This window comes from Chlorocebus sabaeus, chromosome 2, assembly GCF_047675955.1.
Source record: "Chlorocebus sabaeus isolate Y175 chromosome 2, mChlSab1.0.hap1, whole genome shotgun sequence".
NCBI classification, from domain to species: domain Eukaryota; kingdom Metazoa; phylum Chordata; class Mammalia; order Primates; family Cercopithecidae; genus Chlorocebus; species Chlorocebus sabaeus.
The window spans coordinates 9,648,146-9,675,618 of record NC_132905.1 but is presented as its reverse complement, the minus strand read 5'-3'; the positions used below and the strand labels follow the sequence as shown (position 1 = coordinate 9,675,618).

General features: G+C 40.0%; 1 protein-coding gene across 4 annotated transcripts in view; it reads left to right on the top strand.

Moving 5' to 3' along the window:
- The first annotated feature begins 242 nt into the window (after positions 1-242).
- The window catches only part of DOK5 (docking protein 5), a 167,513-nt gene continuing 140,282 nt past the window's right edge, over positions 243-27,473 (top strand). The window contains exon 1 of one of the 4 annotated variants that reach the window (XM_073005700.1): positions 243-260. Coding sequence is in view for 2 of the 4 variants with exons in the window: in XM_073005692.1 (XP_072861793.1) it covers positions 833-898 (66 nt within the window). In the remaining 2 variants the exon portion in view is untranslated. Of the gene's footprint in view, positions 261-378; positions 899-964; positions 1,072-27,473 lie in introns of those variants that run through there. The other 3 variants (XM_073005692.1, XM_008013606.3, XM_037982628.2) reach the window with 3 other exon arrangements.

Genomic DNA, 27,473 nt, shown 5'->3' with positions numbered 1-27,473 from the left:
TCCCTGACACCAAGGAAACCCAAGGAAGCATTTAGATAAGGCGGTGACAATATCAATCTCCTCAGATGCCAAGGTCAAGGCGAGTCGCGGCAACACCATCTCCCCAGACACACACGCAAAATCGGCCCTTCTCGGGGGGAAAGAGCAGGGGCTGAAGGGAGAGGCGGGGTAGGCGGCGGCTGGAAAAAAGTGAAATTTCCTCTCCTCCTAAGTCACTGGAGCGAGGAGAGCGGGCGCTATCTCCGTAGGCTGTGGGCGAGGTGCGGGGGCGACGGGGGCACGCTCTGGGTCTGCCCGGAGGGGAGGGATCGGAAGGGGAAGCGGGGAGGGAAAGGTGGGTGGGAGGCGCGGGGAGCGCGTTCCAAGGGGGCTGCTCGCGGGTGGCCGCAGCCCGGTGCTGGGACTCGCGCGGCTCCTCCTCTCAGTCCCCCACCCCTTCCTCCTTCTTCCTCTTCCTCCTTCCTCCTCCTCCTCCTCCTTCTCCTCCTCCTTCTCGGCCCGGGGAGGAGGCAGGGCTGGATCCCTCAGCCGCCGCCGCTCCTCCTCCTGGCAGGCCGGCCGCGAAGTCAGCTGACGCCGGCGCTCCAGCCTCGCCTCCCCGCGCCGCGCTCTGCGCTCCCGGAAAGTGGCTGCAAGCTGGTCGCCCACTCTCAGGGCTGGGGGGACAGAGAAAGTGATGCGCGTCTTCTAAAGCCTCGCCCAGCGCCGCCGAAGCAGCTTCACCTCTCCAACTTTCTCCCACCGACTGCTTGTCTTGACCCTGCCCTCCACCCTCCCCAAAGCCACTTCGGGTGCGCGCTCTTGGGTAAAGGGGGGTCACCGGCTGTCTGGGATGGCTTCCAATTTTAATGACATAGTGAAGCAAGGGTACGTGAGGATCCGGAGCAGACGCCTCGGGGTGAGTATCGATCCTCTCCGTGTTGCTGTTCGCCGGTTCGATTGTCTCTTTCCTGAGCCAGCATCCCTGGAGGGTGGACGGAGAGTCCCCGGCCGCGGGCCGGAGAATTACGCGGGGGCTTTCTCAGCCGAAACCCGCGTCTCCGGGGCTGTCACTGTAAGGCCAGCGTCTAGGTATGTAATGGATCTATCTTTATCTCTCGGATGACTTGGCTTTCTGATGGTGGCCGCGTGTTGGGCTTCAGTAGCCACTGGAGCCCATCTACTCGAAATAAATATTTCTCGGTAGCCATGGAAGTTGGAGGTGAGAAACCCGGGCGGGGGTGCCTGCCGGATGCCCCCGGTTCCCCTCTTTTCCCCCTCGCCGCCGACTTAACTTTTCCGGGGGAGGGACTGGCCGGTTGAGAAAGAGGACACGCGTACTCGGTGTGAAAGAGGTCACGAACCCTCTGACCCCAGGGAGAGATTTCTGCCAAGTGTAAGGTGTCTTTGGACTCCCCCGCCTCTGTCCCAGGTGTCGTGTCAACGGCGGTGCGGGCTGGCCTCTGACCGGGGCCAACCTGAGTAGATACTTGAATCTGGATTTTCCCTGGTTCGAAGCCGGGGTGGTGGATTTCTGTTGCTGTAATACACGCTGGAGGTCCAGGGGAGGGTTATTTACGTGGAACCTAATACCTGGCATAGCGCAAGTGCTCCCTGCATAGGTCCTGAAAGGAAGAATGAATGAAACTTAGGGCACTTGGGGACGGATGTTGACACAGGCTAGCTGCTTCCTTAAAACTCCCTCTCTTTCGCCCCTTTCTTTCTGGCTCTTCCCTGGAGGAGGCTTCAAGAGAGAACCCACCCTTCCTCCCCTTGGGCCTGAATGATGGTGAAAGAATCCTTGAGAGAAAGGGAAGATACTGGAATGATTTTTTTTATTTCCTAAAAATTTCAAACTAGGTCCCTCATTTCTCTTTGCCTCCTATCAAGTGTTGTCGCTGTTTTAGTTGATCCTGTGCGTTTGGGCCAGACATAGCGGGTGAAAACTGGGGGTGGGGAGGTGCGGGGGTGGGGAGGGGAGAGAAAATATCCTTTAGTGTAATGCCTGAAATAATTATAATGTCAGTAATCGTGTGGAATGCCCCTATTGATAGTGATAAATTGAATAGCTTTCTCTACAAATATGTGTCATTTGGCATCTTTTAGTCTTTGGACTGTTTTAATGTGCCAGATACTTTTACTGAAAACTGAAAAGAAATTTCACAGTAGTAAACTCAGCTAGAGAGGGAAGCCCTGTGGGGAGGAACAACCACAATTATTATAAAACTCTTGCTTAATTCGTTTTGGTCTTTTTCTTTTCTTTTTTTTTTCCCCCCTGCTGGTGACCATGTTTTAGCAATTATGTCCTGTGTTATTGTGAATATATACATATGTAATTAGGGAGAAATGCAACAGAACTCACCATTTCCATCAGCTCTGCCAAAGTTTCCTTGGTTTTCTTTTCTGCTATGCAAATACTCTCATCTGCAAGAACACCCATTGTTGGGGTACTTTACTGAGTGACTCCCATGTAAGGGGCAAACAATAATAGGAACTTTCTATTTTTGGTATGCTTATAGGCTGGCCAACAGTTACAATTTTAAGGGGTGTAAGTGAAAAAAAACCCCACCATTCTAATTTAGCTTTACTCCATCATGCCAATGGAAGGAATTGGTAGGAGACATCCATTCTCTGTTAGGGAGCATTGCAATGGGAAGAGGACATGCATTATTAATGCACAAAATATGAATTATTCATAAGGATCAGAGTTTATGCCAAATTGTGACACATGGTAATTTATTTGAAAGACTGGTTACCATCACTTTCTTGTTTGTGGTAACTGAGATTATTTTTTGTAAGTTATTACAATTGACACAACATAGCCCTATGTGTGCACCAACATTTATGGACAGATATTTGAAGCAGAAGGAACAGAAATACAGTTTAGTTTGTATTTGTTTTATATTTGATAACATTTTGGATGCTAGTGAGCAGTATACTTTCTCAAGATTGATTCTTTTTGTCTGTGCTCACATTCAGACTTCAGAATATCTATTGAATTATGGTTATTGCTCATGGAGAGAAAAGGTCAAAAATATCCTCAAATAAATCTGGTCTTATGTGTTAGCATTGGTTTTCTCGCCAGTTAATTTAAAAAATATTCTCATGGTATGATTTAAAAAAGAGGCTCATTACATAGTTGCCAGAACACAGTGCAAAGCAAAGTTTTAATGGAGGCTGCAAATACTGGTCAAGGATGCTGTAGGGAATTGGCGTGGGGACCCTTTGTCCACAGGAAGGAATGTTAGTGGTGTTAATGTAGGCTACAGATAGCCTAGAACAGCATGAGACATGTATATTCTATGAACATGTGCAAGTCTCAAAGAGAGGTAGGGCATTTATTTTGTCTAGAACAGAATATGCATTTGGTAAGTTCATGCTGAAATATGCACTGAACTATATAGTGCATGGATGGTCTTGCCATTTATAATCTTCTTTAGGAACTAATACAACAGCAGTTTTATTAATGGAATCCAGACCATGTTTGGGAGGGTTTATTATTAAATACAAAAACATTTCATGGTAAGCAGCTGTTCCTTGTGCCAAGGAATAAATGCTGCTTCAGATTTGGAGAAAGAGAAGGGAAAGCATTCTGCTTCTATTGTTTGTTGACTTTTGACCTTTCTTGGCCTTAGTTTTCTGGTCTGTACAGTGAGTACTATTTAGTGATGTTCTTGGGAGTATTAAATAAGATATTTGTGAAAATGCAATGAAAGTCTAGAACATTGATTCTACTTGTATCTTTTTTTAATCAAAGATGAATTAGGACTTGTAGACGGATACAGAAATTATCTATTTCCTTCTCTTTGTATGTAGAAGTGTACAAAGGCATAACTGTTTATGCAGTTCCATATTTTTTCAATGGATGAAACTTTTACATATTATATACATATATGTGTATGTGTGTATTTTTATACATAGGAATAAATATATACATACAACATATGCATATATTGTATAATATATAATATACATATGTATTTATACATGTGATTTTTTAACAGGACGGGAAACATTCTAAAAACATTCCCATCCAAATGGGTGACAGATAAGTGCTCACCTTCATTTGAAATCCTAAAGAGTTTAAATGATTAAACAATCAACTATGTATAGATTTATTCTCTTCTTTAAATATCAAAAAGCTTAATGAAATACGATTCATTTAACTCAAGAGTTTCACTATCTTCACATCTGTATTCCCCAGCTTAATCCCCATTGGTTCCTGGAGGTCTCCAGCTGTGCCCTAGGTACCAAATTTGTTCAGGAATGTCGATGTTACTATTTGGGGGGCTGGGGGCAGGAGGGAAGCAGCTGTCTATAATTATCTGACTAATCCACAAAATGCACTAAAAATTTCTTTTTCGGGGAGAGGCAAATCAGGCAATTTGTACGACATTAACCTGCTGAATGTGTGACTTAGATGGCATCATATAATAGTTCTCACTTCGTTTCTTTCCTTGCAATGGAGAGGATTTTCCATCAATCATTGTCATGGCTTGCCCACAGTGCAAGTTCAGAATGGAAACTCGGGTCTATTTATCTACACACAATCCCTCAGTTACTTGCCTTTAAGTGACATTTCTGCGCTCTTGTCTACCAAGGACTTATCAGCTTGGACCTCTTCTCTGACCTCCACTCATGTAAATTCTCCTGTCTACCTCACATCTCCACTTGGATGACTCACAGACCTGCTGCTCCTAGAGTCCTCTCCATCTTAGCCACTAGAGGTCCCAGCATTTTGGTTGCGAAGGTAAACATCACAAGCGAACCTTGGTGTCATTTCATTCTTCTCCCCTCATCTCCCACCCCTACAGGCAATCCATCAGGAGATCTTGTGGGCTGTATCTTTGAAATATATCTAGAATCCGGCTGTCACTTCACACTATCCACTGCTACCACCCTGGTCCAAACCCTCCTCATCTCCTCCCTGTAACACTGCAGCAGTCTTCTAATTCGACTTCCTGCCTACACTCTTGCTCCCACCAGTGCCTTCTCAATACGGCAAAGTGTTCCTTTGGAAATGTAAGAAAGGTCATGTCACCTGGCTGCTGAAGCTGTTAGAGGCGTGAGAACCAGAGCAACTCCATCTTAAACGGGAGCTGGGTAAAATAAGACTGAAACCTACTGGGCTGCATTCCCAGATGGTGAAGGCATTCTAAGTCACGGGATGAGATAGGAGGTCAGCACAAGATACAGGTCAGAAAGACCTTGCTGATAAAACAGGTTGCAGTAAAGAAGCCGGCCAAAACCCACCAAAACCAAGGTGGTCATGAGAGTGACCTCTGGTTGTCCTCACTGCTACATGGCGCTACCCCTGCCAGTGCTATGACAGTTTACAAATACCATGGCAACGTCAGGAAGTTACCCTATATGTTCTAAAAGGGGAGGCATGAATGATCCATCCCTTGTTTAGCATATCATCAAGAAATAACCATAAAAATAGGCAACCAGCAGCCCTTGGGGCTGCTTCGTCTGTGGAGTAGCCATTCTTTATTCCTTTACTTTCCTAATAAACTTACTTTCACTTTACGGACTTGTCCTGAATTCTTTGTTGTGAGAGATCCAAGAACCCTCTCTTGGGGTCTGGATGTTACCCCTGTCTGGTAACAAAACCACTGGTGACTTTCCATATACTGCAGAGAAGTCGTACAATGGGCCATGAGGCCCTGTGCTGCCCCAGAACCCTTTCTTTTACTCCCAGTTATCTTCTCCTGGCTTGCTCTCTCGCCTCCTTCAGCCTTTTCTCAGCTGCTACCTTTTCAGTGAGGGCTTTCAGGCCCCTATCTATCTATCTATCTATCTTTTTTTTTTTTGACGGAGTCTTGCTTTGTTTTCCAGGTTGGAGTGCAGTGGTGCGATATCGGCTTACAGCAGCCTCTGCCTCCTGGGTTCAAACAATTCTCCTGTCTCAGCCTCCTAAGTAGCTGAGATTACACGCATGTGCCACCATACCCAGCTAACTTTTCTGTTTTTAGTAGAGACGGGCTTTCACCATGTTGGCCAGGCTGGTCTCGAACTCCTGACCTCGAGATCCACAAGCCTCGGTCTCCTAAAGTGCTGGGATTACAGGCGTGAGCCACCGCTCCCGGCCTCAGACCACTCTATTTTATTTCTTCTCCCTCTCCTTTCCTTCTTTCCCTGCCCCCTTTTCTCCCTAGACTTATTACCCCCTCCCTCATTTATTTTTGTATTGTCTATATACTGCCAAGGACATGTGAGGCTCCCTGAGGGCTGGGGACTTGTTTCTGTCTTCTTTAATCATAGCTGTACCCCAGTGCCTAGTACGGGGCCCAGGACAGAGTGGGCATTTGATGAAGATTTGTGGAATAAATTAATGACCCCATCACTGTGTAGTGGCTTAAGAGCATAGGCTCTGACATGTGACTGTGTTAAAATCCCAACTCACCTAATAGATGGGTAGTAAGAGCTTAACACGTAGTAAGAGCTTAACATAAAGAGCTTAACACAATGCTTGACACAGTAAAAACCCAATTAATGTTTATTAGGGCTCTCACTCCTACTTCTAGTGTGATTAGAGACAATGACACTTAACTGGTTATTATTTTCACTGTTTCTACTGCAATTGTTCTCATCCTCAAAGAACTTTTTTTTTTAGTTAGGAAAACAAACTTAGTACAAGTACCAAATGTTGCTTGGCGTTGATGGTTGATATAGAAGGAATTTATAAGATTTCGCCTTTATAAGATTTTTAAAGATTCTACAGAAATGGCAGAGATATGGAATAAGGAGAAGTACCTCTTCAGGTAACTTCAATTTGAGTGAATTTACTGGACTAGGAGGTATTTTTGTTAACTTGGGGACTGTTTTCTTTTGTGGCAGAGAAGAAATTTTAAAAATTGGCCAGCTCATGTACAGGTTTTAAAAATAAACATTTTCTAACTCTTTTACTTATAGTTTCACCTGACCTGGTATGCCACAAAGGCTTTCATGTTGCATTTGGGGTTTTTAGATTTAAATGTTCAGGAATCCATGCATTTTTAATGGTACCATGACTAAGTCATAGTCTTGATATGAAAATTATACAAATAGAATAAACTCATATACTACTTTTTTTCTTTTGAGATGGAGTCTCGCTCTGCTGCCCAGGCTGGAATGCTCTGGCGTGATCTCAGCTCACTGCAGCCTCCATCCCCGGGTTCAAGCAATTCTCCTGCCTCAGCCTCCTGAGTAGCTGGGACTACAGGCACGTGTCACTACAGCTGGCTACTTTTGGTATTTTTAGTAGAGACAGGGTTTCACCATGTTGGCCAGGCTGGTCTTGAACTCCTGACTTCTGATGATCCATCCGTCTCAGCCTCCCAAAGTGCTGGGATTACAGGTGTGAGCCACCGCTCCCAGCCTCATCATATGCTATTGTTATTTAAGTATATATATGCATATGCACATATGAACTCATGCAACTGTTCAGTAAGATATGTGAAGTTTAGTTACTCTTTAAGAATAAGAGGCTTTGGGATAACTTTACCAGTAGGGAAATTTATGGCCAGATAGACTGCATATATATACATGCATCAGTCAGGATGACTGAATTATTTTGGCTCCATTTGAATCAGCTTCATTGACATGGTTTCCATGTCAGAAGGGCTTTCCAGCTGGTATTTCAGTCATCTTCATCTGATTGTCCACATGGATCATATGATTAATTGTGCATAAAATCAGCCTTGACATCATCATCCCCAAAACTGATTTAAGCAAAGAGTAGCCAATTTAGTGACTTTGCTTATAGACATAAACCAAATTAGTGATATGATTTTTCCCACATCTGCCAATGTATTTTTGAAATCGTATGTATTAGAAGACTAGAGATATTTATTTTTAAAGCAGCTTTGTAATTTTTGTGGGGAGTTGTTTGGTATTTTAAGAACTTAGTTTTCCTTGGAATATCTTTTCTTTCATTTATTTTATCATTCCTCTAATATTTCTTCAGTACCTATTCGTGTTAAGCTTAATGTAAACCACCTTAAAAAGGCAGATACAATCACCATCCTCAAGGAGTTGACAATTTAATTTTGGATTTGTGTTATTAACAAGAGATTAATGTATTCACCATAAAGAGGAATGAATCTGAGTAACAGGTCAAATATTGAAGTGAAAAGATGCCCGCGGATATTTTTCTATTCTATTTTTGTGAAGTGAGGAAGGACAAATTTGATTTTTCTCTTACTCTAGGAATTTGATCCTAGTGGGGTGGAAATTAAACCTTTGGAGATTCTAAGCTCTCAAGTGATTATGGTGCCTCCCTCCTGCAACCGCCGTTCCTGTGAAATTCAAAATAAAATTGTGAGTTTAGAAATGCCATATGATATATGTGAATCTTTAAATTAAAATAGCTTCTTTCTAGCATGCAGATGGCTAAATTTTGAATAAGTATTTGAAAGCTGATTTTTGCAGAGCAGTTGTGGGGGCTGTCTTTATTTTACTAGTGTTCTCACCCTCTATTTATGCCCTGGATCCCAGAGAACAAACATGTTAACTGTGTGTCTTGTGTGCTTAAGCCGAGTCGTTAACTAGGCTCCAGGGAGAGGATGCAGGTGACTCTTCTGAGACAATGCTTTGCAGCTTGTATGAGATTCTTACAGAAGTCTGGTCTTCCCTGCCCCAGCCTCTCCCATTTCCCACCCGCTGTGCCTTCTTAAAGATTAAGATCAGGCTGGGCATGGTGGCTTACATCTGTAATCCCAGCACTTTGGGAGGCTGAGGCGGGCGGATCACCTGAGGTCAGGAGTTCTAGACCAGCCTGGCCAACATGGTGAAACCCTGTCTCTACTAAAAATACAAAAATTAACTGGGCATGATGGCAGGCGCCTATAATCCCAGCTACTTGGGAGGCCGAGGCAGGAGAATCCCTTGAACCCAGGAGGTGGAGGTTGCAGTGAGCTGAGATCCTACCACTGCACTCCAGCCTGGGGAAAAAGAGTGAGACTTTGTCTTAAAAAAAAGGAAACAATTAAGATCAATATTTCATTGTTTTAATTGAATTTTTATTTTAGATAATTATTATGTTCATATGTAGTTGTAAGAAACAATATGGAGAGATATTCCATGCCCTTTACCCACTTCCCCCCCAGTGGTAACATCTTTCAAATTTGTAGGACAATATAACAGCCAAGATATTGACAATGATACAGTTGAGATATAGAACATTTCATTCCCTGGAGGCTCCTTCACAGTCTTCTTCTATAGCTGCCTCTCCTGCCCCTGTCCCCCATATCCCTAATCCCCTGACAACCACTAATCTGTTTTCCTTTTGTCATTTTGTCATTTCAAAATTATTATGTAAAAATGGAGTCCAGGCTTGGTGGCTCATTCCTGTCATCCCAGGACTTTGGGAGGCCAAGGCAGAAGGGCCAGAAGTTTGAGCCCAGAAGTTTGAGACCGGTTTTAGGCAACATAGTGAGACATAGTGAGACTGTCTCTACAAAAAGTAAAAATAGAAAATTAGCCCGGCGTGGTGGTACATGCCTATAGTGCTAGTTACTTAAGAGGCTGAAGTGGGAGGATCACTTGAGCCTGGGAGGTTGAGGCTGCAGTGAACCGTGATCATCCCACTCTACTTCAGCCTGAACAACAGAGCAAGATGAGACTCTGTCTCAGAATTTTTGAAAAAGAATATTATGTAGGCCGGGCATGGTGGCTCATGCCTGTAATCACAGAACTTTGGGAGGTTGAACTGGGCAGATCACAAGGTCGGGAGTTTGTGACCAGCCTGACCAACATGGTGAAACCCTGTCTCTACTAAAAATACAAAAATTATTCGGGCGTGGTGGTGTGTGCCTGTAATTCCAGCTACTCTGGAGACTGAGGCGGGAGAATCACTTGAACCTGGGAGGTGGAGGTTGCAGTGAGCAGTGGAGGTTGCAGTGAGCCGAGATCGTGCCATTGCACTGCAGCCTGGGTGGCAAGAGTGAGACTCCATCTCAAAAGAAAAACAAAAAGAATGTAATGTAAAAGAACCATACAGGATGTAACGTTTGGGGACTCGCTTTTTAAAGACTCAATATAATCCCCTGAGATTCGTTCAGGTTGTTGTGTGTATAAGATTGTTCTTTTTTCTTGCCGAGTAGTGTTCCATCGTGTGTATGTAGTTTGTTTAGACACTCACCTGTTGAAGGACATGGGTTGTTTCTGGTTTTTAGCTATCATGAGTAAAGCTGATATACTCATATCCACATTTGTGCAGATATTTTCATGTGGACGTAAGTTTTCATGCCTCTAGGCAAATGTCCAGGAATGCAATTGCTGGGTTATAGAGTTGTGTCTAGTTTTTAAAGAAACTGCTGAACTGTTTCATTCACATCAGCAACGTGTGAGTGATCCGGTTTTTCTGCATCCTTGCCAGCATTTGGTGTCATCACTGTGTTTTATCTTAGCCATTCTTCTAGGTGTGTCGTGGTATCTTACTGTGGTTTTAATTTGCATTTTTGTAAAGGGTAGCAATGTTGAACATCTTTTCATGTTCCTGTTTGCCACCTGTATACCCATTTCAGTGAAATGCCTGGATTGCTTATTTTTTAACGGCTGAGTTTTGAAAGTTCTTCATATATTCTAGACATCAACCCCTTTTAGATATGTGATTTGCAGGTATCTTCTCTCAGTCTTGTCTTGCCAGCCTAATATCCTGAAGATGTTTTAATTTTTTTTTGTAAGTGTTATAGTTTTGTCTTTTATATTTAAGTCCATCATCCATTTTGAGTAATTTTTGTATAAGGTGTGCATTTCAGGTCAAGGTTATGCCTATGGATACACAGTTACTCCAGCACTTTTTTGAAAAGGTTGTTTTTTTTTTTTTCATTGAGCATTTTTATGTGTGTCTTTGCCTGGGCCCTCTATTCTGTTCCATTGTTCTATATGCCTTATATATGTACAGTGATATGTCTATGTATGTCTGTATTTGTAACTATACAGTAAGTCTTGAAATAGGGCACACTGATCCCTCTCAGTTTATTCTTTTTCAAAACTGTTTTAGCTATTCTATTTCCTTTGCCTTTTAATATAAATTTTTAAATAATGTCTATAACTACTAGAAATCTTCTGGGGACACTGTCTCATTCTATACACATACACACACACACAATTTAATTTGTGCATTAGTTTTTTTGTTTTTTTTGTGTGTGTGGTGGAAATAGCGTAAGTTTGAGACTCACATTTAATTTGGGTCTCAGCTTGGCTGCTTTTTGGCTCTGTGGCCTAAGGGAAAATTGCTTATTCTTTCTGATCTTTACCTTACTTATATATGAAAAATGAGGATAATATATGAAAGATGAGTATACCAGGCTCTTAATCCTGTGCCTGAATCATAGTAGAAACTCAGTGAGTCATACTACTGATTTTTATTTTTTATTGGTAAGAGGTTGAAACGATATTTTTAGTTTATTGTCTGTAAGAACCATGGCCTGGTGGAAATTAATTCACTCATATTCCAGCGGAAGAGTCATGTTTTAGATAATAAAAAATAAGGTTGCATTCTGTCTTCCTCTTGCTGTTGACTTCTGTGATATATTTTTGTAATATTGGGTTTGTTTAGGAGCCTCCAGTGAAATCCTATCTTAGAACATAAAGACTTGAAAGTATTAGCCAAAATGGCAGACCTTTGGTTAAAAGACTGGCCACAGTATTTTTACCTGTTAACTCTAACAGCTTTGTCCAAATGTGAGATTTATATGTCTGGAGAGAGAATTTTAGGGTAGTAAACAACATTCAATCATAAAATGAGAAAACGTGTTATTTATTGCTCAACATATCTCAAAGAGTTGGTGACTACTAGGGCTTTTCCTAGAGAGGACCATCCTATCTTAGGTGTGGAGTGTTCAGGCTGATAGCATCATGTTTCATTGCGTTAATTAACTTTATATGATGTTAAATTTTACATTTTCTTTCAAGTGACACTGGTTTCCAATTTCAGATAAGAATGTGTGCTTCCTCTTTAAATACAGCTTATTTATTTAAAAAAGTAAAGTAACTTAATTCATGTTAACTTACAGCGCCGGTATTATATGACCATACAGTGGCAAAAATTTTGGAGGCAGGTGATAGTACACAGAGGCGGTGCAAATCCAAAGGGTGCAGGGCTGAAGTTTGGGAAACTGCAGACCAGTATACTTATTTTTTAAAATAGTTTTTCTAAAATGTCTTTACTTATAGCTGCTCTATGTCATCATTTTATATAAATAACTTAAAAATTAGGTGCTTAGGGAAAAAACTCCCGTGTACCCAATATCATCCTCTTACAAAACTTTCCTCTGATATCACCATGTGTATGTCACTTCTCACCCCCCAAAAACTGTACAACCTTATTTTGGTTTTGCCCAAGCCCTTATTTTTTCTTCCCTTCATTCAAATGTACAATGGATACTGCTGTGATTAGTAGAAAGAGAAACTAGCAAGTCTCGTGAATGGACTAACTCAAATTAGTTAAAACACTGGTATTGAGTTCAATGCTTCTATTTAATACAGGTTTCCGTGTTTAGAAGAGCAATTCAACTCTTAGAATTCATTTTATTATCTTAACACCATACATTCATTCAATAAAAGAAATTTATTTTCCAAACTTTTAAAAAATCATACTTATTTGAATCCCCTCTTTATACTAATTTCTCAGTTTCCAGGTTTCTTTCCACCAAAGTGCAGAAATTTTGGCTAATCCATGAAAAAGTCACTTTTTGAGTCTGGGTTCCATTCCACTAGCAGTGGCCTCAAATGTGGAAGTTATCACGTACTTAGTCTAGTCTTCAGCATCCATTAATTCAATGTGGTGTAAAGTGAAATTGGATAGGAACCTTTCCAAGAAAGTTTGTCCTCTTGGAGAAGTCTTCACTGGTTTGAATCCATCTTGTCCATTAACTGGCTGCTCTTACTTCTGATTTTCTCCCGGCTGGCTGTCTCTTGGCATCCATATTCCTGCCTCAGAATGACTTGCCTTGACTACAACATTTGAAGTTGACTCCTCACATTCTTTTAGAACATCACCTAATTTAATTCATGTATAGAACTTAACAATTTTTTAACATTTTGTGCCATTTGTTCTCTTCTTTTTCTGTTTCTCTGTTTCTATATACATTTTTTTTTCTTGCTTGTTTTTCTTCTGTAAGAGAGGGAATGAACAAGATAGCCAAAGTCCTTGGCCTCATAGAACTTACTCTAAGAGACATAAGTTTTATCTTACATATATTATTTGCTTATGTATTTTTCCTTCCTTCCTTCCTTCCTTCCTTCCTTCCTTCCTTCCTTCCTTCCTTCCTTCCTTCCTTCCCTCCCTCCCTCCCCTTCCCTTCTGCCTTCCCTTCCCTTCCCTTCCTTCCTTTTGTTATTAAATATGTGCATGAAGTAGGGGTTATTTTATGCCCATTTTATGAATTATTTACATCTTAGAGTAAGTTCTCTGAGGCCAGGGACTTTGGCTATCTTGTTCACTGCTGTATCCCCAGGTCATAGTCTTTAGTAAATTCTCAATATTTGTTGATTGAATGGATGAATGGTTTTACTTCCTGTCAGAAGAATGGAATGGTGTATTCAGATGTGAGAAGACAAATAGAAAACTGTGCCTATATCCCACCTCATTTTGCAGTAGATTCTCTTCTGAGCAGTAGAACATTTTAGAATTTCTCATAGTTGTTTATATATAATCTGCAAATTCATCATCAGGAAATACAGCAATTAATATCAAAGGTTTGGATTTATTCCATTAAAATTAAATTTTATTTGATTTCTTTTGGAGTAGGTAATATGTACACTTGGTATAAAATTCGAGGATACAAAGTTTATACACTGAAGAGTAGAGTTTCCTTTCATCTCCATTTCCTAGAATCGTCTAGTTCCCTTTTTCAGAAGCAACCACTGTGAATAGTTTCTTCCAGAATAGTCTATATATAAGTAATTTTGTGTGTGTGTGTGTGGGTGTGCATGTGTGTGTCTGTATGTGCGTTTGCATGCAATTTTTACTTATATAGTCTTCTGAGCCATGGATTTTTTATTTAGTGATATATCATAGTTTGAATAATTTGATAGGATTCTCCTGTATGGATATCTTATTTGATTATTTATTGATTCTTCTTTTCTTCCTTCCTTTTATTTGTTAAATATGTGCATAAAGTAGGTGTTATTTTATGCCCATTTTACAAATTATGAAACTGAGATACTAAGAGGTTAAGTTTTCGGCCAACTCACACAGCCTTACGTGTCAGAGCCTGGGTTCAAATCCACTGTCTTTCTCTTTCATGGAACATTGGGGTAAATCTATTTTTTCCCCCTCTGTTACAAACAGTGCTACAGACTACCCCTCATCACACCCAGTGGAGATCCTGGAAGTGAATAAATTCTTAGAAGAAGTGGGACTTATTGTTCCAAGGGTATTCACATGTAGAATTTCATGAAAGTTGCTTTGGAGGATGTTCTCCAGCAACGTACAAGAAAGCCCATTTCCTCTCATTTTGTCACATGACGCCCAAGAGCTTTTTCAACGTTTTGTCAGTCTACTAGGTGAGAAATGGACTCATTTGTGTATAGATTTCCCTAACTTGAGAATGAGTTTTAGGGCATTTTATAATTAGAATCTTTTCAGTTGTGCAGGTTTTTTTCTTTTAAGAGTAATATTTACCCAACTCAAAAAGTAGTTATTTAGTGAGCATTTAGAAACATATAAATCATAATTTACTTTCTTAAAACACACATTCCTGGGAAATGGCTCTATGGAGATCTTTTAACTAGAAGATAGGATAAATTATATGTTAGCTGTCACTGTATTTATTTTTACTCCAAAAATTAAATTATGAATTTGCACTTTTGATAAATGTATGTTGAATGAAATGATACATATATACATACAGATACATATGTACATATATATTTTTAATTTAATCAGATAAATACATATTGACTAATACAGCTCAGTCTATATTCTTGGTCAATCTTATAAAATACTTCAAGTGTGTCTAGCTGTGTGGCAGGAGTGGGAGGGTAGGGGATGATGTGAATCTTTGTACTGAGTGCTAGATATAATTTCTGAATATTGCATTTATGTTGTTCCTAGGTATCTGGTATCTTGAGCCTCTCTTTTCCTTTCTCTCTTATTTTTGTTTTTATTTTTTGAGATGGAGTCTTGCTCTGTCGCCAGGCTGGAGTGCTGTGGCGCGATCTTGGCTCACAGCAACCTCCACCTCCTGTGTTCAAGCAATTCTCCTGCCTCAGCCTCCCGAGTAAGTAGCTGGGACTACAGGCGCACACCACCATGCCCAGCTAATTTTTGTATTTTTAGTAGAGATGGGGTTTCACCATGTTGGTCAGGATGGTCTCGATCTCTTGACCTTGTGATCCGCCTGCCTTGGCCTCCCAAAGTGCTGGGATTACAGGCGTGAGCCACCGCACCCAGCCTCTTTTCCTTCCTCTCTAAGCTCTGGCCACAACAACTCCTTTTCACTCTTCTAATGATGAACTCTTTTCCGTCCATGTCTTTGCCATCTCACGCTTCCCTTTGTCAGTAATGTTCTTCCATGGCAGGCTCTGACCTCATTGTCAGGTCAAAAGTCCCCTGCCCAGAGAACTGTTTGACCATCCAATCTCAGATGGTCTCCTTCAGATATTCTCTGTCTCTCTGCCTTTTAATTGCATGCAGGATCATGCCTCACAACTGTAATGATTTCTTAAATTATTCATTTCTTTGTTGCTTGTTTCTTTTAGTAACCACAAGCACTGAGCGGATCTTTTTCTGTTTTGTTCATGGCTGAATTCTTAGTGGTTAGAATACTATCTGAGCACACAGTAGGTGCTCAATAAATATTTAAGTGAAAATTGAAAACCTGAAAGAACATCTTGCATGTTAAATTATGAAAGAGGTGAGTCACCCTAGCATAGAATGCTTACACGTCAAGACATTCATACATGTCAAGAAATTGCAAAAGGTTTGTGGAATTCTATTGTGTGATTCTTGATTCTTGTAGTCTTTTTGCAGTATCGCAGCTGCAGTCCCCAGGACAGGCCAAACTGGTAGAACAGAAACCTGGCCAGGGTGAGAAGGGTCCAATTTTCACCCCTGTCCTACTTCTCCCATCTGCTATGAGCAGACCAGGTCACTGAACTGCTTACACCTCGGCTTCCGCTGCAGAAGATGGAGACAGAAATGCCTTCCCTCCTTCCCCCACCAGCTGTTCACCTCTGCACAGGAAGTGTGACTGTGGATGTGAAGAGCCTCTCAAGTACCCGGAACATTCTATTCAGTCCCAAGTGGGTCTCCCCGGCATCCCACCATTGGCTTCCTGAGTGGAAAATAGCAGAGAAAACTTGAGATTTTTCTCCAAAGTTGCCATGACTTGTATCAGATCCCAAACAACTGAATTTATTATTTCCTTTGGATTCCAAGAGTGATCTGATATTAGAAAAAGCAGAGTTTAATTTCTAGCAAAGAATGGCAAGAAATGAAAGAAAGAGAGAGAAAGTGAAAGAAAGAGAAAAAGAAAGAAAGACACAGGGAGAGAAAGAAAGAACATTGACCCACTCCACAACAAAGGATATCATATACATATATGATATAGAAGTCATATTTATAAATTCATACATCATATATATAAATTCTTTTAAATTAACCAGTATTTTATATTATATATACATGATAGAGAAATAAAACAATGCAAAATAGGATAGAATGAAAAGAAAAATTTTCTCCAACCCCAGACTGGTCTCACTTCCTGGGATTAGTCATTCTTAGTAGATTCTTGTATCTTTGTACACAGATGTTTATTAGAGGCAAGCATAAAAGTGCGTGTACTTGTGTGTATATGTGTAATTTGTTTTACACACATGGGTTCATACTATACAATCCTATTATGTACTTTGTCCCTTTTAACTTATGTTGAAACACTTTTCAAAAATTTTTAAGAATGTTCAATATTCATTTTTTTCCTATGTCACAATTTCTTTAACGTAGTCCTCTAACAATGGACATTTTTAGGTAGTTTCCAGTTTTTGCTATATAAATAATGAGGTAGTGACATCCCTGACTATACACTCATGCATACTGATACTGTATTTCTAAGATAAGTCCTAAAAAGGAAGTTATCTTACAAAGTTGTGTACATTTACACTTTTGAGGAATAATACGAAATTTGCTTCAAAGAGGTTGTACCAGGTACACTCTGATAAAGAGTGCTTGTAAGAGTGTGGCTTTGTGTGTGTGCGTTTTAGGAGCAGAGGGAACAGAGAGAACAACCTTTTAAAGGATGTTCTTGGCCAGGTACGGTGGCTCACGCCTGTAATCCCAGCACTTTGGGAGGCCACGGAGGGTGGATCACTTGAGGTCAGGAGTTCAAGATCAGCCTGGCCAACATAGTGAAACCCTGTCTCTACTAAAAATTAAAAAAAAAAAAAAAATTAGCCAGGAGTGGTGGCGGGTGCCTGTAATCCCAGTTACTCAAAAGGCTGAGGCAGGAGAATTGCTTGACCCTGGGAGGTGGAGGTTGCAGTGAGCCAAGACTGAGCCACTGGACTCCAGCCTGGGTGACAGAGTGAAAATCTGTCCCCCTCCAAAAAAAAAAAAAAAAAAAAAAAAAGGGTGTGTTTGTCCGTCTGCTCCTTGGCTCAATCCCCCACTCCCCAAATCTGTTCTCTTTATGGCAAATGGATCACCTAAAAATTGAACCTAATCCTATGCTACCTTTCTTACAATTTTCCAGTGCCTTCCCCTTGCACATGAATATCTCTGAAATGTACTCAGGACACTGTGTCACCCAGAGCCCGCTGCATTCACTCGCTGTGTCACACCATACTCCCCAAAATCAGTGCATGAGCCCAACACACCTCCTTTCGTTCCTCCAGTAGCCACGTGCTCTTTCCTTTGTCACCATTCTTATATGTGCTCTTCCTGTCAACTGGCAGATTCTTCCCCGTACTCTTAGTTTCTCTAATTACTGCTCATCTTGCACATCCAGGCTGGGATGTCATTGATTTGGAGATGCTTTTTCTGACATATCCCCATCTGAATGGTAGGGTTAGCCCCTTGCTACAGGTGGACATGTAAATTTAATTAAAATTAAATACAAATGTAAAAACCCAATCCTAAGTCACACTAGCCCCATTTTAAGTGATAAGTAGCCACGTACATAGTCATCAGTGGCTACTATATTGGATAACACAGATATATTACCAGGCTGAATGCAGCGGCTCAGGCCTGTAATCCCAGCACTTTGGGAGGCTGAGGTGGGAGGATCGCTTGAGGCCAGGAGTTTGAGACAAACCTGGGCAACATAAGGAGACCCCCATTTCCACACAAATTAACTTAGTTGGGTGTGGTGGCTGGCCTCTGTAGTTCTAACTACTCAGGAGGCTGAGGGGGGAGGATCATTTAGGCCCAGGAGTTGGAGGCTGCAGTGAGCCATGATCCTGCCACTGCACTCAAGCCTGGGTGACAGAGTGAGACCCAGTCTCAAAATAAAAATTAAAAATTAAATAAAATATTTCTATAGTTGTAGAGAATTCTATTGGACAGTGCTGCCCTATAGCCCTATATTACTTCTTCATGACACTCGGCTTAAAAGTATTTGTTTTGAGAGTGTTGTTTTGATGATTTTGGCCTCATTAGCCTGTGAGCTTCACAGAGGCACAGCTTGTCTTTCTTCTTGCTTTTTCCTATATATTAAATGTTCAGTAACTATCTGTTGAATGAATAAATGAGTAATGAATTAAAGAATTCCTCCTAGCTCTTAGCTTTATTGCCATATTCTTAATGTTCAGTGGACCTCCTGGGAAGGAGCTAGATGTTCTACACTTTCACCCATTTCCTTCAAAACTGCAGTTGGCTACCTTAGCAAGACTCATTCATCTGGGGATATTTAGCCTTTCCTGTTGGGCTTGACATTTCAGAATCCATTGCTTAACTGTGGGAAGACTGACCATGATTGAGCTAGACCTGTGTGGTGAGCATGGTTTTAACAGTTTGCTTCCCAGATCTCCATCCCTGTCTTAATGACTGAAGCATTCCTTCTCCCAGCTGCCTGGAGTGTGATTCAGTGACAACTTGCAGCTGAGCTGGTACTTAGTTGGGTGTGGTGGCTGGCACCTTTAGGCAAGGTAGCTTGGCCCTTGGTTCTCCCTTTATTTTACCCAATGTTCTCAAAACTAAAATGGCTCTTTAATTTTCATAAAATGGAAATTTGGTAGATCATATTTTATTTATTATCTTGTTAAAATGCCCCAGTCTCCTCAGTACATTCATACACTGAAAAAAAATCTTTGGAAGCCCTTACTGAGAGTGCATCACAGCTGACCCGTGCCCGCCCTTGACTCCCTCCAAGGTGCTGATCCTGAGAACCGTCCCCAGTCAACACCCCACATGCAGATCTCCTTGGAATCTGCTCCTAGAAAACCCAGTCTCCGGCAACCTGATGTGTCATTGCAAATCTGCAACTTTAGACCAACCTTCTAAAGAGGGACTCAAGACCTTTTGCAAGAATTGGGCTTGATTTGTTGGCCCACGGGTCTCCCTTTATTTTACCCAATGTTCTCAACACTAAAATGGCTCTTTAGTTTAATTTTCATAAAATGGAAATTTGGTAGATCATATTTTATTTATTATGTTGTTAAAAGTGTCCCAATCTCCTCAGTAGATTCATACACTAAACAAATAAAAAAGAAAATCCCTTAACTGGTTCATTACATTGAATTTGCACTGGGTAAAGGGTTAGTACCAACCGTGTTTTTCTCTGGGAGGAAGAAGCTCCAAACAGTTGGCAAGATTTCTGTGCCTTAAAGAAACGTTACTTTAGCTTTTCTTGCATCAAAGACCTAATAACAGCTCTTCCTGAGTACCTGTTTATATCACCATGAAAAGGGAATGCTGGTTATAGCTCATTGTAGCCAGAGGGAAGAGGGATGCTTTTGTCTGTAGGGTTGATTCCACTTTAATCCTGAACAGGGTATTTGGCCATCAAGTAGCCTACTGACTAAGGGGAGACAATTTTATTTTATTTTTTTCTCATAACTGTCAATTTCACTGGGCAGCTATACACATCTGGGGAATATTTCTATAATAGATGGAATTATAGAGGTTATGCTGACAAGACAAGCAGATGTTTTGAGATTGATTAAATATTTAGAAAGGAGTGGCTGGGCACAGTGGCTCATGCCTGTAATCCCAGCACTTTGGGAGGCCAAGGTGGGCTGATCACCTGAGGTCAGGAGTTCAAGACCAGCCTGGCCAACATAGTGAAACCCCATCTCTACAAAAATTAGCCGGGCATGATGGTGGGTGCCTGTAATCCCAGCTACTTGGGAGGCTGAGGCAGAAGAATCACTTGAACCTGGGAGTCGGAGGTTGGAGTGAGCCAAGATCATGCCATTACATTTCAGCCTGGGCAACAGAGTGAGACTCCATCTCAAAAAAAAAAAAAAAAAAAAAAAATTAGAAGTACATTTCCTGGGCTCCTGGGGTACCTCTTAGTGAGACTGACAGTTTTACACATAGGACTGTTCTTTATCATACAGAAGTAAATTTCTGAAGTTAAATTCATTTTAGAGTGACAGACACAGGATCAAGTATGTGTGAAGCAGATTGGACATTTTATTGGCATTAAATTTTGAACTTAGTTTTCAGACACAGATGAAGTTGAATATTATAAAGATGAAGAAAAGACCTTTTGTTAGACTAATTGCTCTAATATTAACTCAAGAATGGGTCAACTTTCTGCAAGTTAAGGTCATGCATTCTGGGGAATTTGATCTTGATTTTAAATAGGCGTTATGAATACAAAGTTAGAAATGCCAGTTTCTCCTTTTATCTTCCAAAGGTTTAGACTGAGAAAGGCACTGGCATATTAGCTGGAGAAAGACTAATAGGAAGGATATAAGGATTATTAAAAGTGTGTCTTACTCTTCTCTGATCTAAAGAGGCATGCAAGTGAAGATTATATTAAATTTAAGGGAGAACATATTGGATGAATAACATCAGTTCAAGTTTTGAAATCCTTGAAAAGAAAAAAAGGGCCAGGCGCAGTGGCTCACGCCTGTAATCCCAGCACTTTGGGAGGCTGAGGTGGGTGGATCACGAGGTCAGGAGATCGAGACCATCCTGGCTAACACGATAAAACCCCATCTCCACTAAAAATACAAAAATTAGCTGGGCATGGTGGCAGGTGTCTGTAGTCCCAGCTACTTGGGAGGTTGAGGCCGGAGAATGGCATGAACCTGGGAGGTGGAGCTTATAGTGAGCCAAGATCGCACCACTGCACTCCAGCCTGGGCAACAGAGAAAGACTCCGTCTCAAAAACAAAAAACAAAACAAAACAAAAAACCGGCATAAATAGACATTTAGAGTACAGAGAGATTTGATATTAACTTCTCTGATCCCTGTACTTTACTGATGGGGAAACTGAGAGCAAGTGAGATTTCATGATTTCTCCAAGATTCTGGTCTCTTAGTAACCACATCTTTAAGCTGTAAAACATATAACCTGGTGGGTCAGAGCGTAAACCTCTGTGGGAGGTGGTGGACAGGCAGATCTTTCTATGCCATGGTTGCATTGTGATTCTGGACATGTTACTTAACCTCTCCTAATTTCTGTTTCCTCAGTTAAACAATGTCAATAATTATGGTTCCTGAATCACAGGGATGTCTTGAACATAATAAAATAGTTGCTGTAGAGCCTTTTCATAACATATTAGCTACTTTGAAAAGCAGATTCTGAAGTTGGGGACCATGGCTGATTGTTCACCTGGATTCCTGAGCCCTGGAACATAGTGGGTCCTTAATGAATCAATGAATGAATACTACAAACCAGAATGTAGAGACTCTGCTTCATGCACTATGTAGGCTAAAATTGTCATCCATTTAAAATGCCAATTTAAACAGTCTTACATTTAACAACATGCAACTACTTTACTTTTGGACTATCTAGTTCTGAACTCATAATTGAAGTGTAAACTTGTGTAACATAGGCATAGGTAACATCTTCTAAATGGAGGAGTGGAAGGTGAAAAGGTGGCATAATCTGTTATGAGACAAAAAAAAAAAAAAAAAAGAAAAATCACCCACTAATGAGTTTGAAGTTTTCATGTTTTGCTCTATTCTATGTTACTCCATTTGCTATATCTTGTAGAAAATTGTCCTGACATATTGTGGAGTAGGAGGAAAAAAGCAAGTGTCAGAAAAAAAGGAATTTTGGCACAAATGTGTCCACATGTATATTTCTGCGTGCTTATAGGAAAATGAAGAAAGGAAAGGCTTCTGATAGTAACTATGGTAAAGGAACTGTGTTTTCCTTGAAGGGGTGGAAGTGAGTTGAGTGGTCATTTGCTTTTGTATGTTTGTGCTTTTGTATTTATTTATCTGCTTATATAGTAATGTATATTACTTATTCACTTATACAGTGTACATTCTTACCTTTTGTAATACAATAAAACAATATTATGACTCTAATTGACCAGAGACAAGGGACCATGTTGGGTGGTGATTTTTTTTAATGAACCTATTTAAGTTAAAATATTTCGAAAATCCCTTCTCTATGTGATAAGGGTACATACTCATATATTGTATTGTGTTGTCTTAAAAGACATCATCCAGTAACATCACTAAACTTTTCTCTTATGTATCTTTTGGGACCTTGGAGAGCGACAGATCATGTTCATCCATATGTAAATTAATCCATTTGTCACTTTCACTGTATATTTTGTGTTGCAGGAGAATTAGTGAGGCGGTGTTACTTCCTGCACCTTAGCATAATTACTGTGGCATTGTCAAAAACAATATAAATCTTGACATTTACAATGGAATATATTTTCCTTTAGTGACCATTACTAATGTTGTTTTAATTAAAAGCACTGATAGCCGAGGATTTTCAGCAACATCTCTCCCACTGTCATAAATCGGAGGATTAAATTGTCTTATTTCATATCCTACTATGTTTACCGAGGGAACAATAGCAATTCTAGTTTGTCAAAGGAGAGAAAGATGGGATTTGGATTCATCTGCTCATACATTTAAGAATTGCAGTTTGGGTCAGTGAGAGACTGTGGTCAGATTGAGCAATTGGGAAGAGGAAGTTGGGTCATATTTTCAGAGTAAATCAAGCCGATTTGAAAATAAAATGTACCTTGATCATTTGTTTACTTTTAATTTTTGTCACACTGCAAGTGTTGGTGTTTGCTCCTTATGTAGCAAAATTACATTCAATATTTAAGGGCCATGATCCTGGTGAATTGTATAAAGAGCATGTTTTGTTTAGGACAATAATAGAAAGTGGGGAAGGAGAAAATCATGTTCCGTTGAGCTTATTTTATTCACAAACTGATATTTTTACACACTTTGGCTCTTTAGCCAAAAAAGACTTTTGTCCCCCTCCGTGGAAGAATAAAGCCATCTAATTGCCACTTGTGCAGTCACTTGTAATGCAGATATAGAAATACGGAAATATTGACAGATATGAGCTATATGCATCAGCCTTCTGAGTTTGAAATTAATAATAATGAGACACTGACTAATAGCTGGTTCCATACAGCACTATATGCATGTACAGGGTAAACAGTTACTACCGGTGACCCTGATTTCATGGATGAAGAAGTTGGGGATCAGAGCATTGTCAAAGCTTGTCCTAGGCCACATGGTCAAGAGAGATGAACCTAGAATTCGAGTTTGGGAATGTTTAATTAATTCTTAATTTAACTCTTGGGATAAGGTTTAAACATTGGTGTTACTCCCTTGGGAGGGAGAGGAGGATTCTTACATGCCATGCTAAATTTTCTGTATTCATCATCTTTTTTATTCTCTTTTCACTAATCCTTTAAGGCGTATATTATTAACTTCATTTAAGTTTTCAGGAAACTCAGGCTCCAAGAGTTTGGAAGTTGTCCAGAGTTACGGATGGGGTAAAGGATTGGATAGAGTTTGAATTTGTATTTGCGGTACCGGTGTCCAAGCTAGTTCTGTTAATTATACCTACCCTGGTACAGACAGACCTAGAAGTCTCATCAGAATACTGGATGGATGAGGAAGTGTGGGTGAATTAGGCATCACCCACAAATACTGCATCTGTGAATGTTCTGCTAATATGGCAGTTATTGTACTGCTATGGAGCCAGTCATAGTGGAATTATTACTGAGTGGGAGGCTCTCTGTTTCACTTATGTTGTCTCTTTGGCCAATTTAAAAAGACCTCTGTGTACATTAGTAAGGTTAAGACGCAGATTAATCAATCAAATTTACACAAACAAGATGCTCACATTCACGTTTATGGTTAATCACAGTACTTGACCAAGTAGCAATAGAGCATAATGGTTAAATCTGGGATTGAATTGAGTCTCAGTCTATTCTGATGTGTTGTTATTGAACTCATTTTACAGATAAAGAAGTTTGGGCTTGGAGGGATGCACAGTTTACTGAAGATTGCCCAGCTTGGAACAGGAGGAGCGAGGGGCTCAGATCCATGCCTTCTCTGCTTAATCACTGCTATATTGATGCATAGCCCTGTAGCCAATCTTTGTAATTTTTTTTTTTTTTTTTTTTTTTTTTTTTGAGGTGGAGTCTGGCTCCCTAGCCCAGGCTGGAGTACAGTGATGTGGTCTCGGCTCACTGCAAGCTCCGCCTCCCGGGTTCACGTCATTCTCCTGCCTCAGCCTCATGAGTAACTGGGACTACAGGTGCCCGCCACCATGCCCGGCTAATTTTTTGTATTTTTAGTAGAGACAGGGTTTCACCGTGTTAGCCAGGATGGTCTCGATCTCTTGACCTCGTGATCCATTCACGTCAGCCTCCCAAAGTGCTGGGAGTGCTGGGATTACAGGTGTGAGCCACTGCGCCCGGCCAATCCTTGTAATTTTAATATTAGTTACAGGGCTAGCTGAATACCCCAGGTTATCACTTGAAGATTGTCTCTTTTAGATATGTTCTTGAATTGCTTTATTTACCTGATCCTCTGAAAATGAGGAGAAGCTTGAAGAAGCTGCTAAATAAAAAAGTTAAAAAGTGGATTTTTAAGGAAACCAAAGTGAATACCATACAACCGACTTGAAAAACAAAGGAGGAAGATGCAGCAGGGATTCGAGCTCTCTTTGTGGATTTATCTAGGAAAAAAGACTAAAGCTAAATTCCATAGTTACAATCTTTAGAAGAATCTTAATAATCAAGATCAACTGCAATGTAATAAACCAAATTTGAATGCTAGACACAAAAATAATAGGGAAGACCACATAGATGTCAATAAACGTTTTTATTCTTTTTTATTGTCATTATTTTGCTGAATTTTATAATGTTTTCCCTTTTTAATAAAATAATATAAACCTACTGCACCAATACAAAATTATCATTTTGATATATTTATTTCTATTTATTTCCCCTAAACATTTAAAAATTCACATGGTTACAATGATTGCATATTTACAATATCATACCCAGTGTATTTTTTTTTTTTTTTTTTTTTTTTTTTTGAGATGGAGTTTCACTCTTGTTGACCAGGCTGGAGTGCAATGGCATGATCTTGGCTCACTGCAACCTCTGCCTCCCGCATTCAAGTGATTCTCTTGCCTCAGCCTCCTGAGTAGCTGGGATTACGGGCATGCGCCACCATGCCCGGCTAATTTTGTATTTTTAGTAGAGACAGGCTTTCTCCATGTTGGTCAGGCTGGTCTCGGACTCCCAACCTCAGGCAATTTGCCCATCTCGGCCTTCCAAAGTGCTGGGATTACAGGCATGAGCCAACTGCACCTGGCCGTGTATGTTTTTAAATGTATTTTCTTATGTTGTAAGTATTTCCCCAAGTCATCATTTTAACTTTAAAACTGTGAGTTTGAAGTCTGTGATGACTAGGTACATAATTTACTTGATAATAAAAACGTTTAAATTGTTTTAAATTAAAAGTGACACTCAGGCTTGTAACTTTGACCATGTTTTAGGTTGTTTCCTTGGAATGGATGTGATCATGAAGTTAGAGAGTTTGAATATTTTTATGGCCCTTAATACATATTACAAGTTAACTTCCCTATGGGCCACAATTTACATTACAGCCAATTTTTAAGGCTAGAAATCTGGCAGTGGGCCACAGAGGAAGCTGATGTTCTATTTGTTTTGCAGTCATCCATGCTCTGATTATAGGATATGGCTCAGGATCCCAAACTAAGTAATAAAACAAAGTCATATGTAGAGTCCAATGTGTATATTCCGATCCTTAGCATGAAGGTACATACAGTGTTTTGTGACTTCCATAGAGTCTCTGTAAATTCTTTAACTCATTCAGGAATTTCATTATAACCAAAGAAAACTTAAATATGACTTTACAATGCTGAGCTCTGCTGTGTTCAGCACATTAATAAATGCCACCAAATGATTTCAATGAACATTTTTATTTCATTTGTTGCAAAACTAGAAAGAAGACACTTAATATTGGTTTCTGACTTTTGAACAAATTTTATTTCCTCGGTTAATACTCTGAATGTAATTTACTTGCTATACTTGCTAACAATGGAAAGCATTGAATTTGGCTTTGTGGCTTATGCTCTTTATCAATTATATGCCACTGATAAAGTGATCTACCTCCACTGCAGTACTGGGAAGGTTAATAAGGAGAGAGCGTGCTCATTTGAGTCAGTTCTGCACTGACAGAATGTGCATCTCTGGCTATTTGTGGTATGTGTGTGGCCTATTAGAAACTACAATAATAATTGAGACTAACTTAATGACCATTATACCAGTGACCTAGTCATTCTTGTAGTTTAGTATATTTAATGCATTTACATTCATTTGTGGATCCATGTAGACCACACATTCATTCATTTATTCTACGACTTTTCATTCAGTACCTTCTATGTATAAGGTAATTCTTGGTACCAGTAGGTAACTGGTGAATCAGAGTAAACCAGAAAATAGATGAATGGTGAGTATCGTCCCTTTGATATGCACTTATTTAATGAGTCATTTTAGGATTACTATAGCAACACTATTAAAAATTTTACAGTTATTCACATGGCTCGAAATTCAAGGATTAAAAGTTCAAAAGGGTATACAGGAAAGATTCTCTCACCCATCTACCCAGAGCCAGCAATTCTCCTCAAGAGGGCAATCAATTTTATAGTTTCTTCTCTTTCAGCCATATTTCAAACACATATCAGCATATACCTATATAGGTGTATTTGCATATATGTTATATGTGTGTACACCCCATTTTTTCCCACAAAAATAGTATATATGCTGCATCCATTATTCTCTAACTACCTCGTGTCACTTAATACATTTTGAAAAGCTCTTTTAATTAGTACTTAAAGATGGGCCACTTTTCTTTTTTATTCCTGTCAGCATGGTATTTCATTGTGTTAAATATTCTATTGATTTTGAATTCTTGTTTATTTATTTTTATCATTATTGTAAATAGTACTACAATGCATATCTTTACATAAGTTTCTTTCACTTAGGTTTTTTTCCTTAATAACTAGAATTGCAAATTAAAGTGGAGCAAGTTTCTATGGCTATTGACAAATATTCTTCAAGTTATAATCTGGAAATACTGATCTA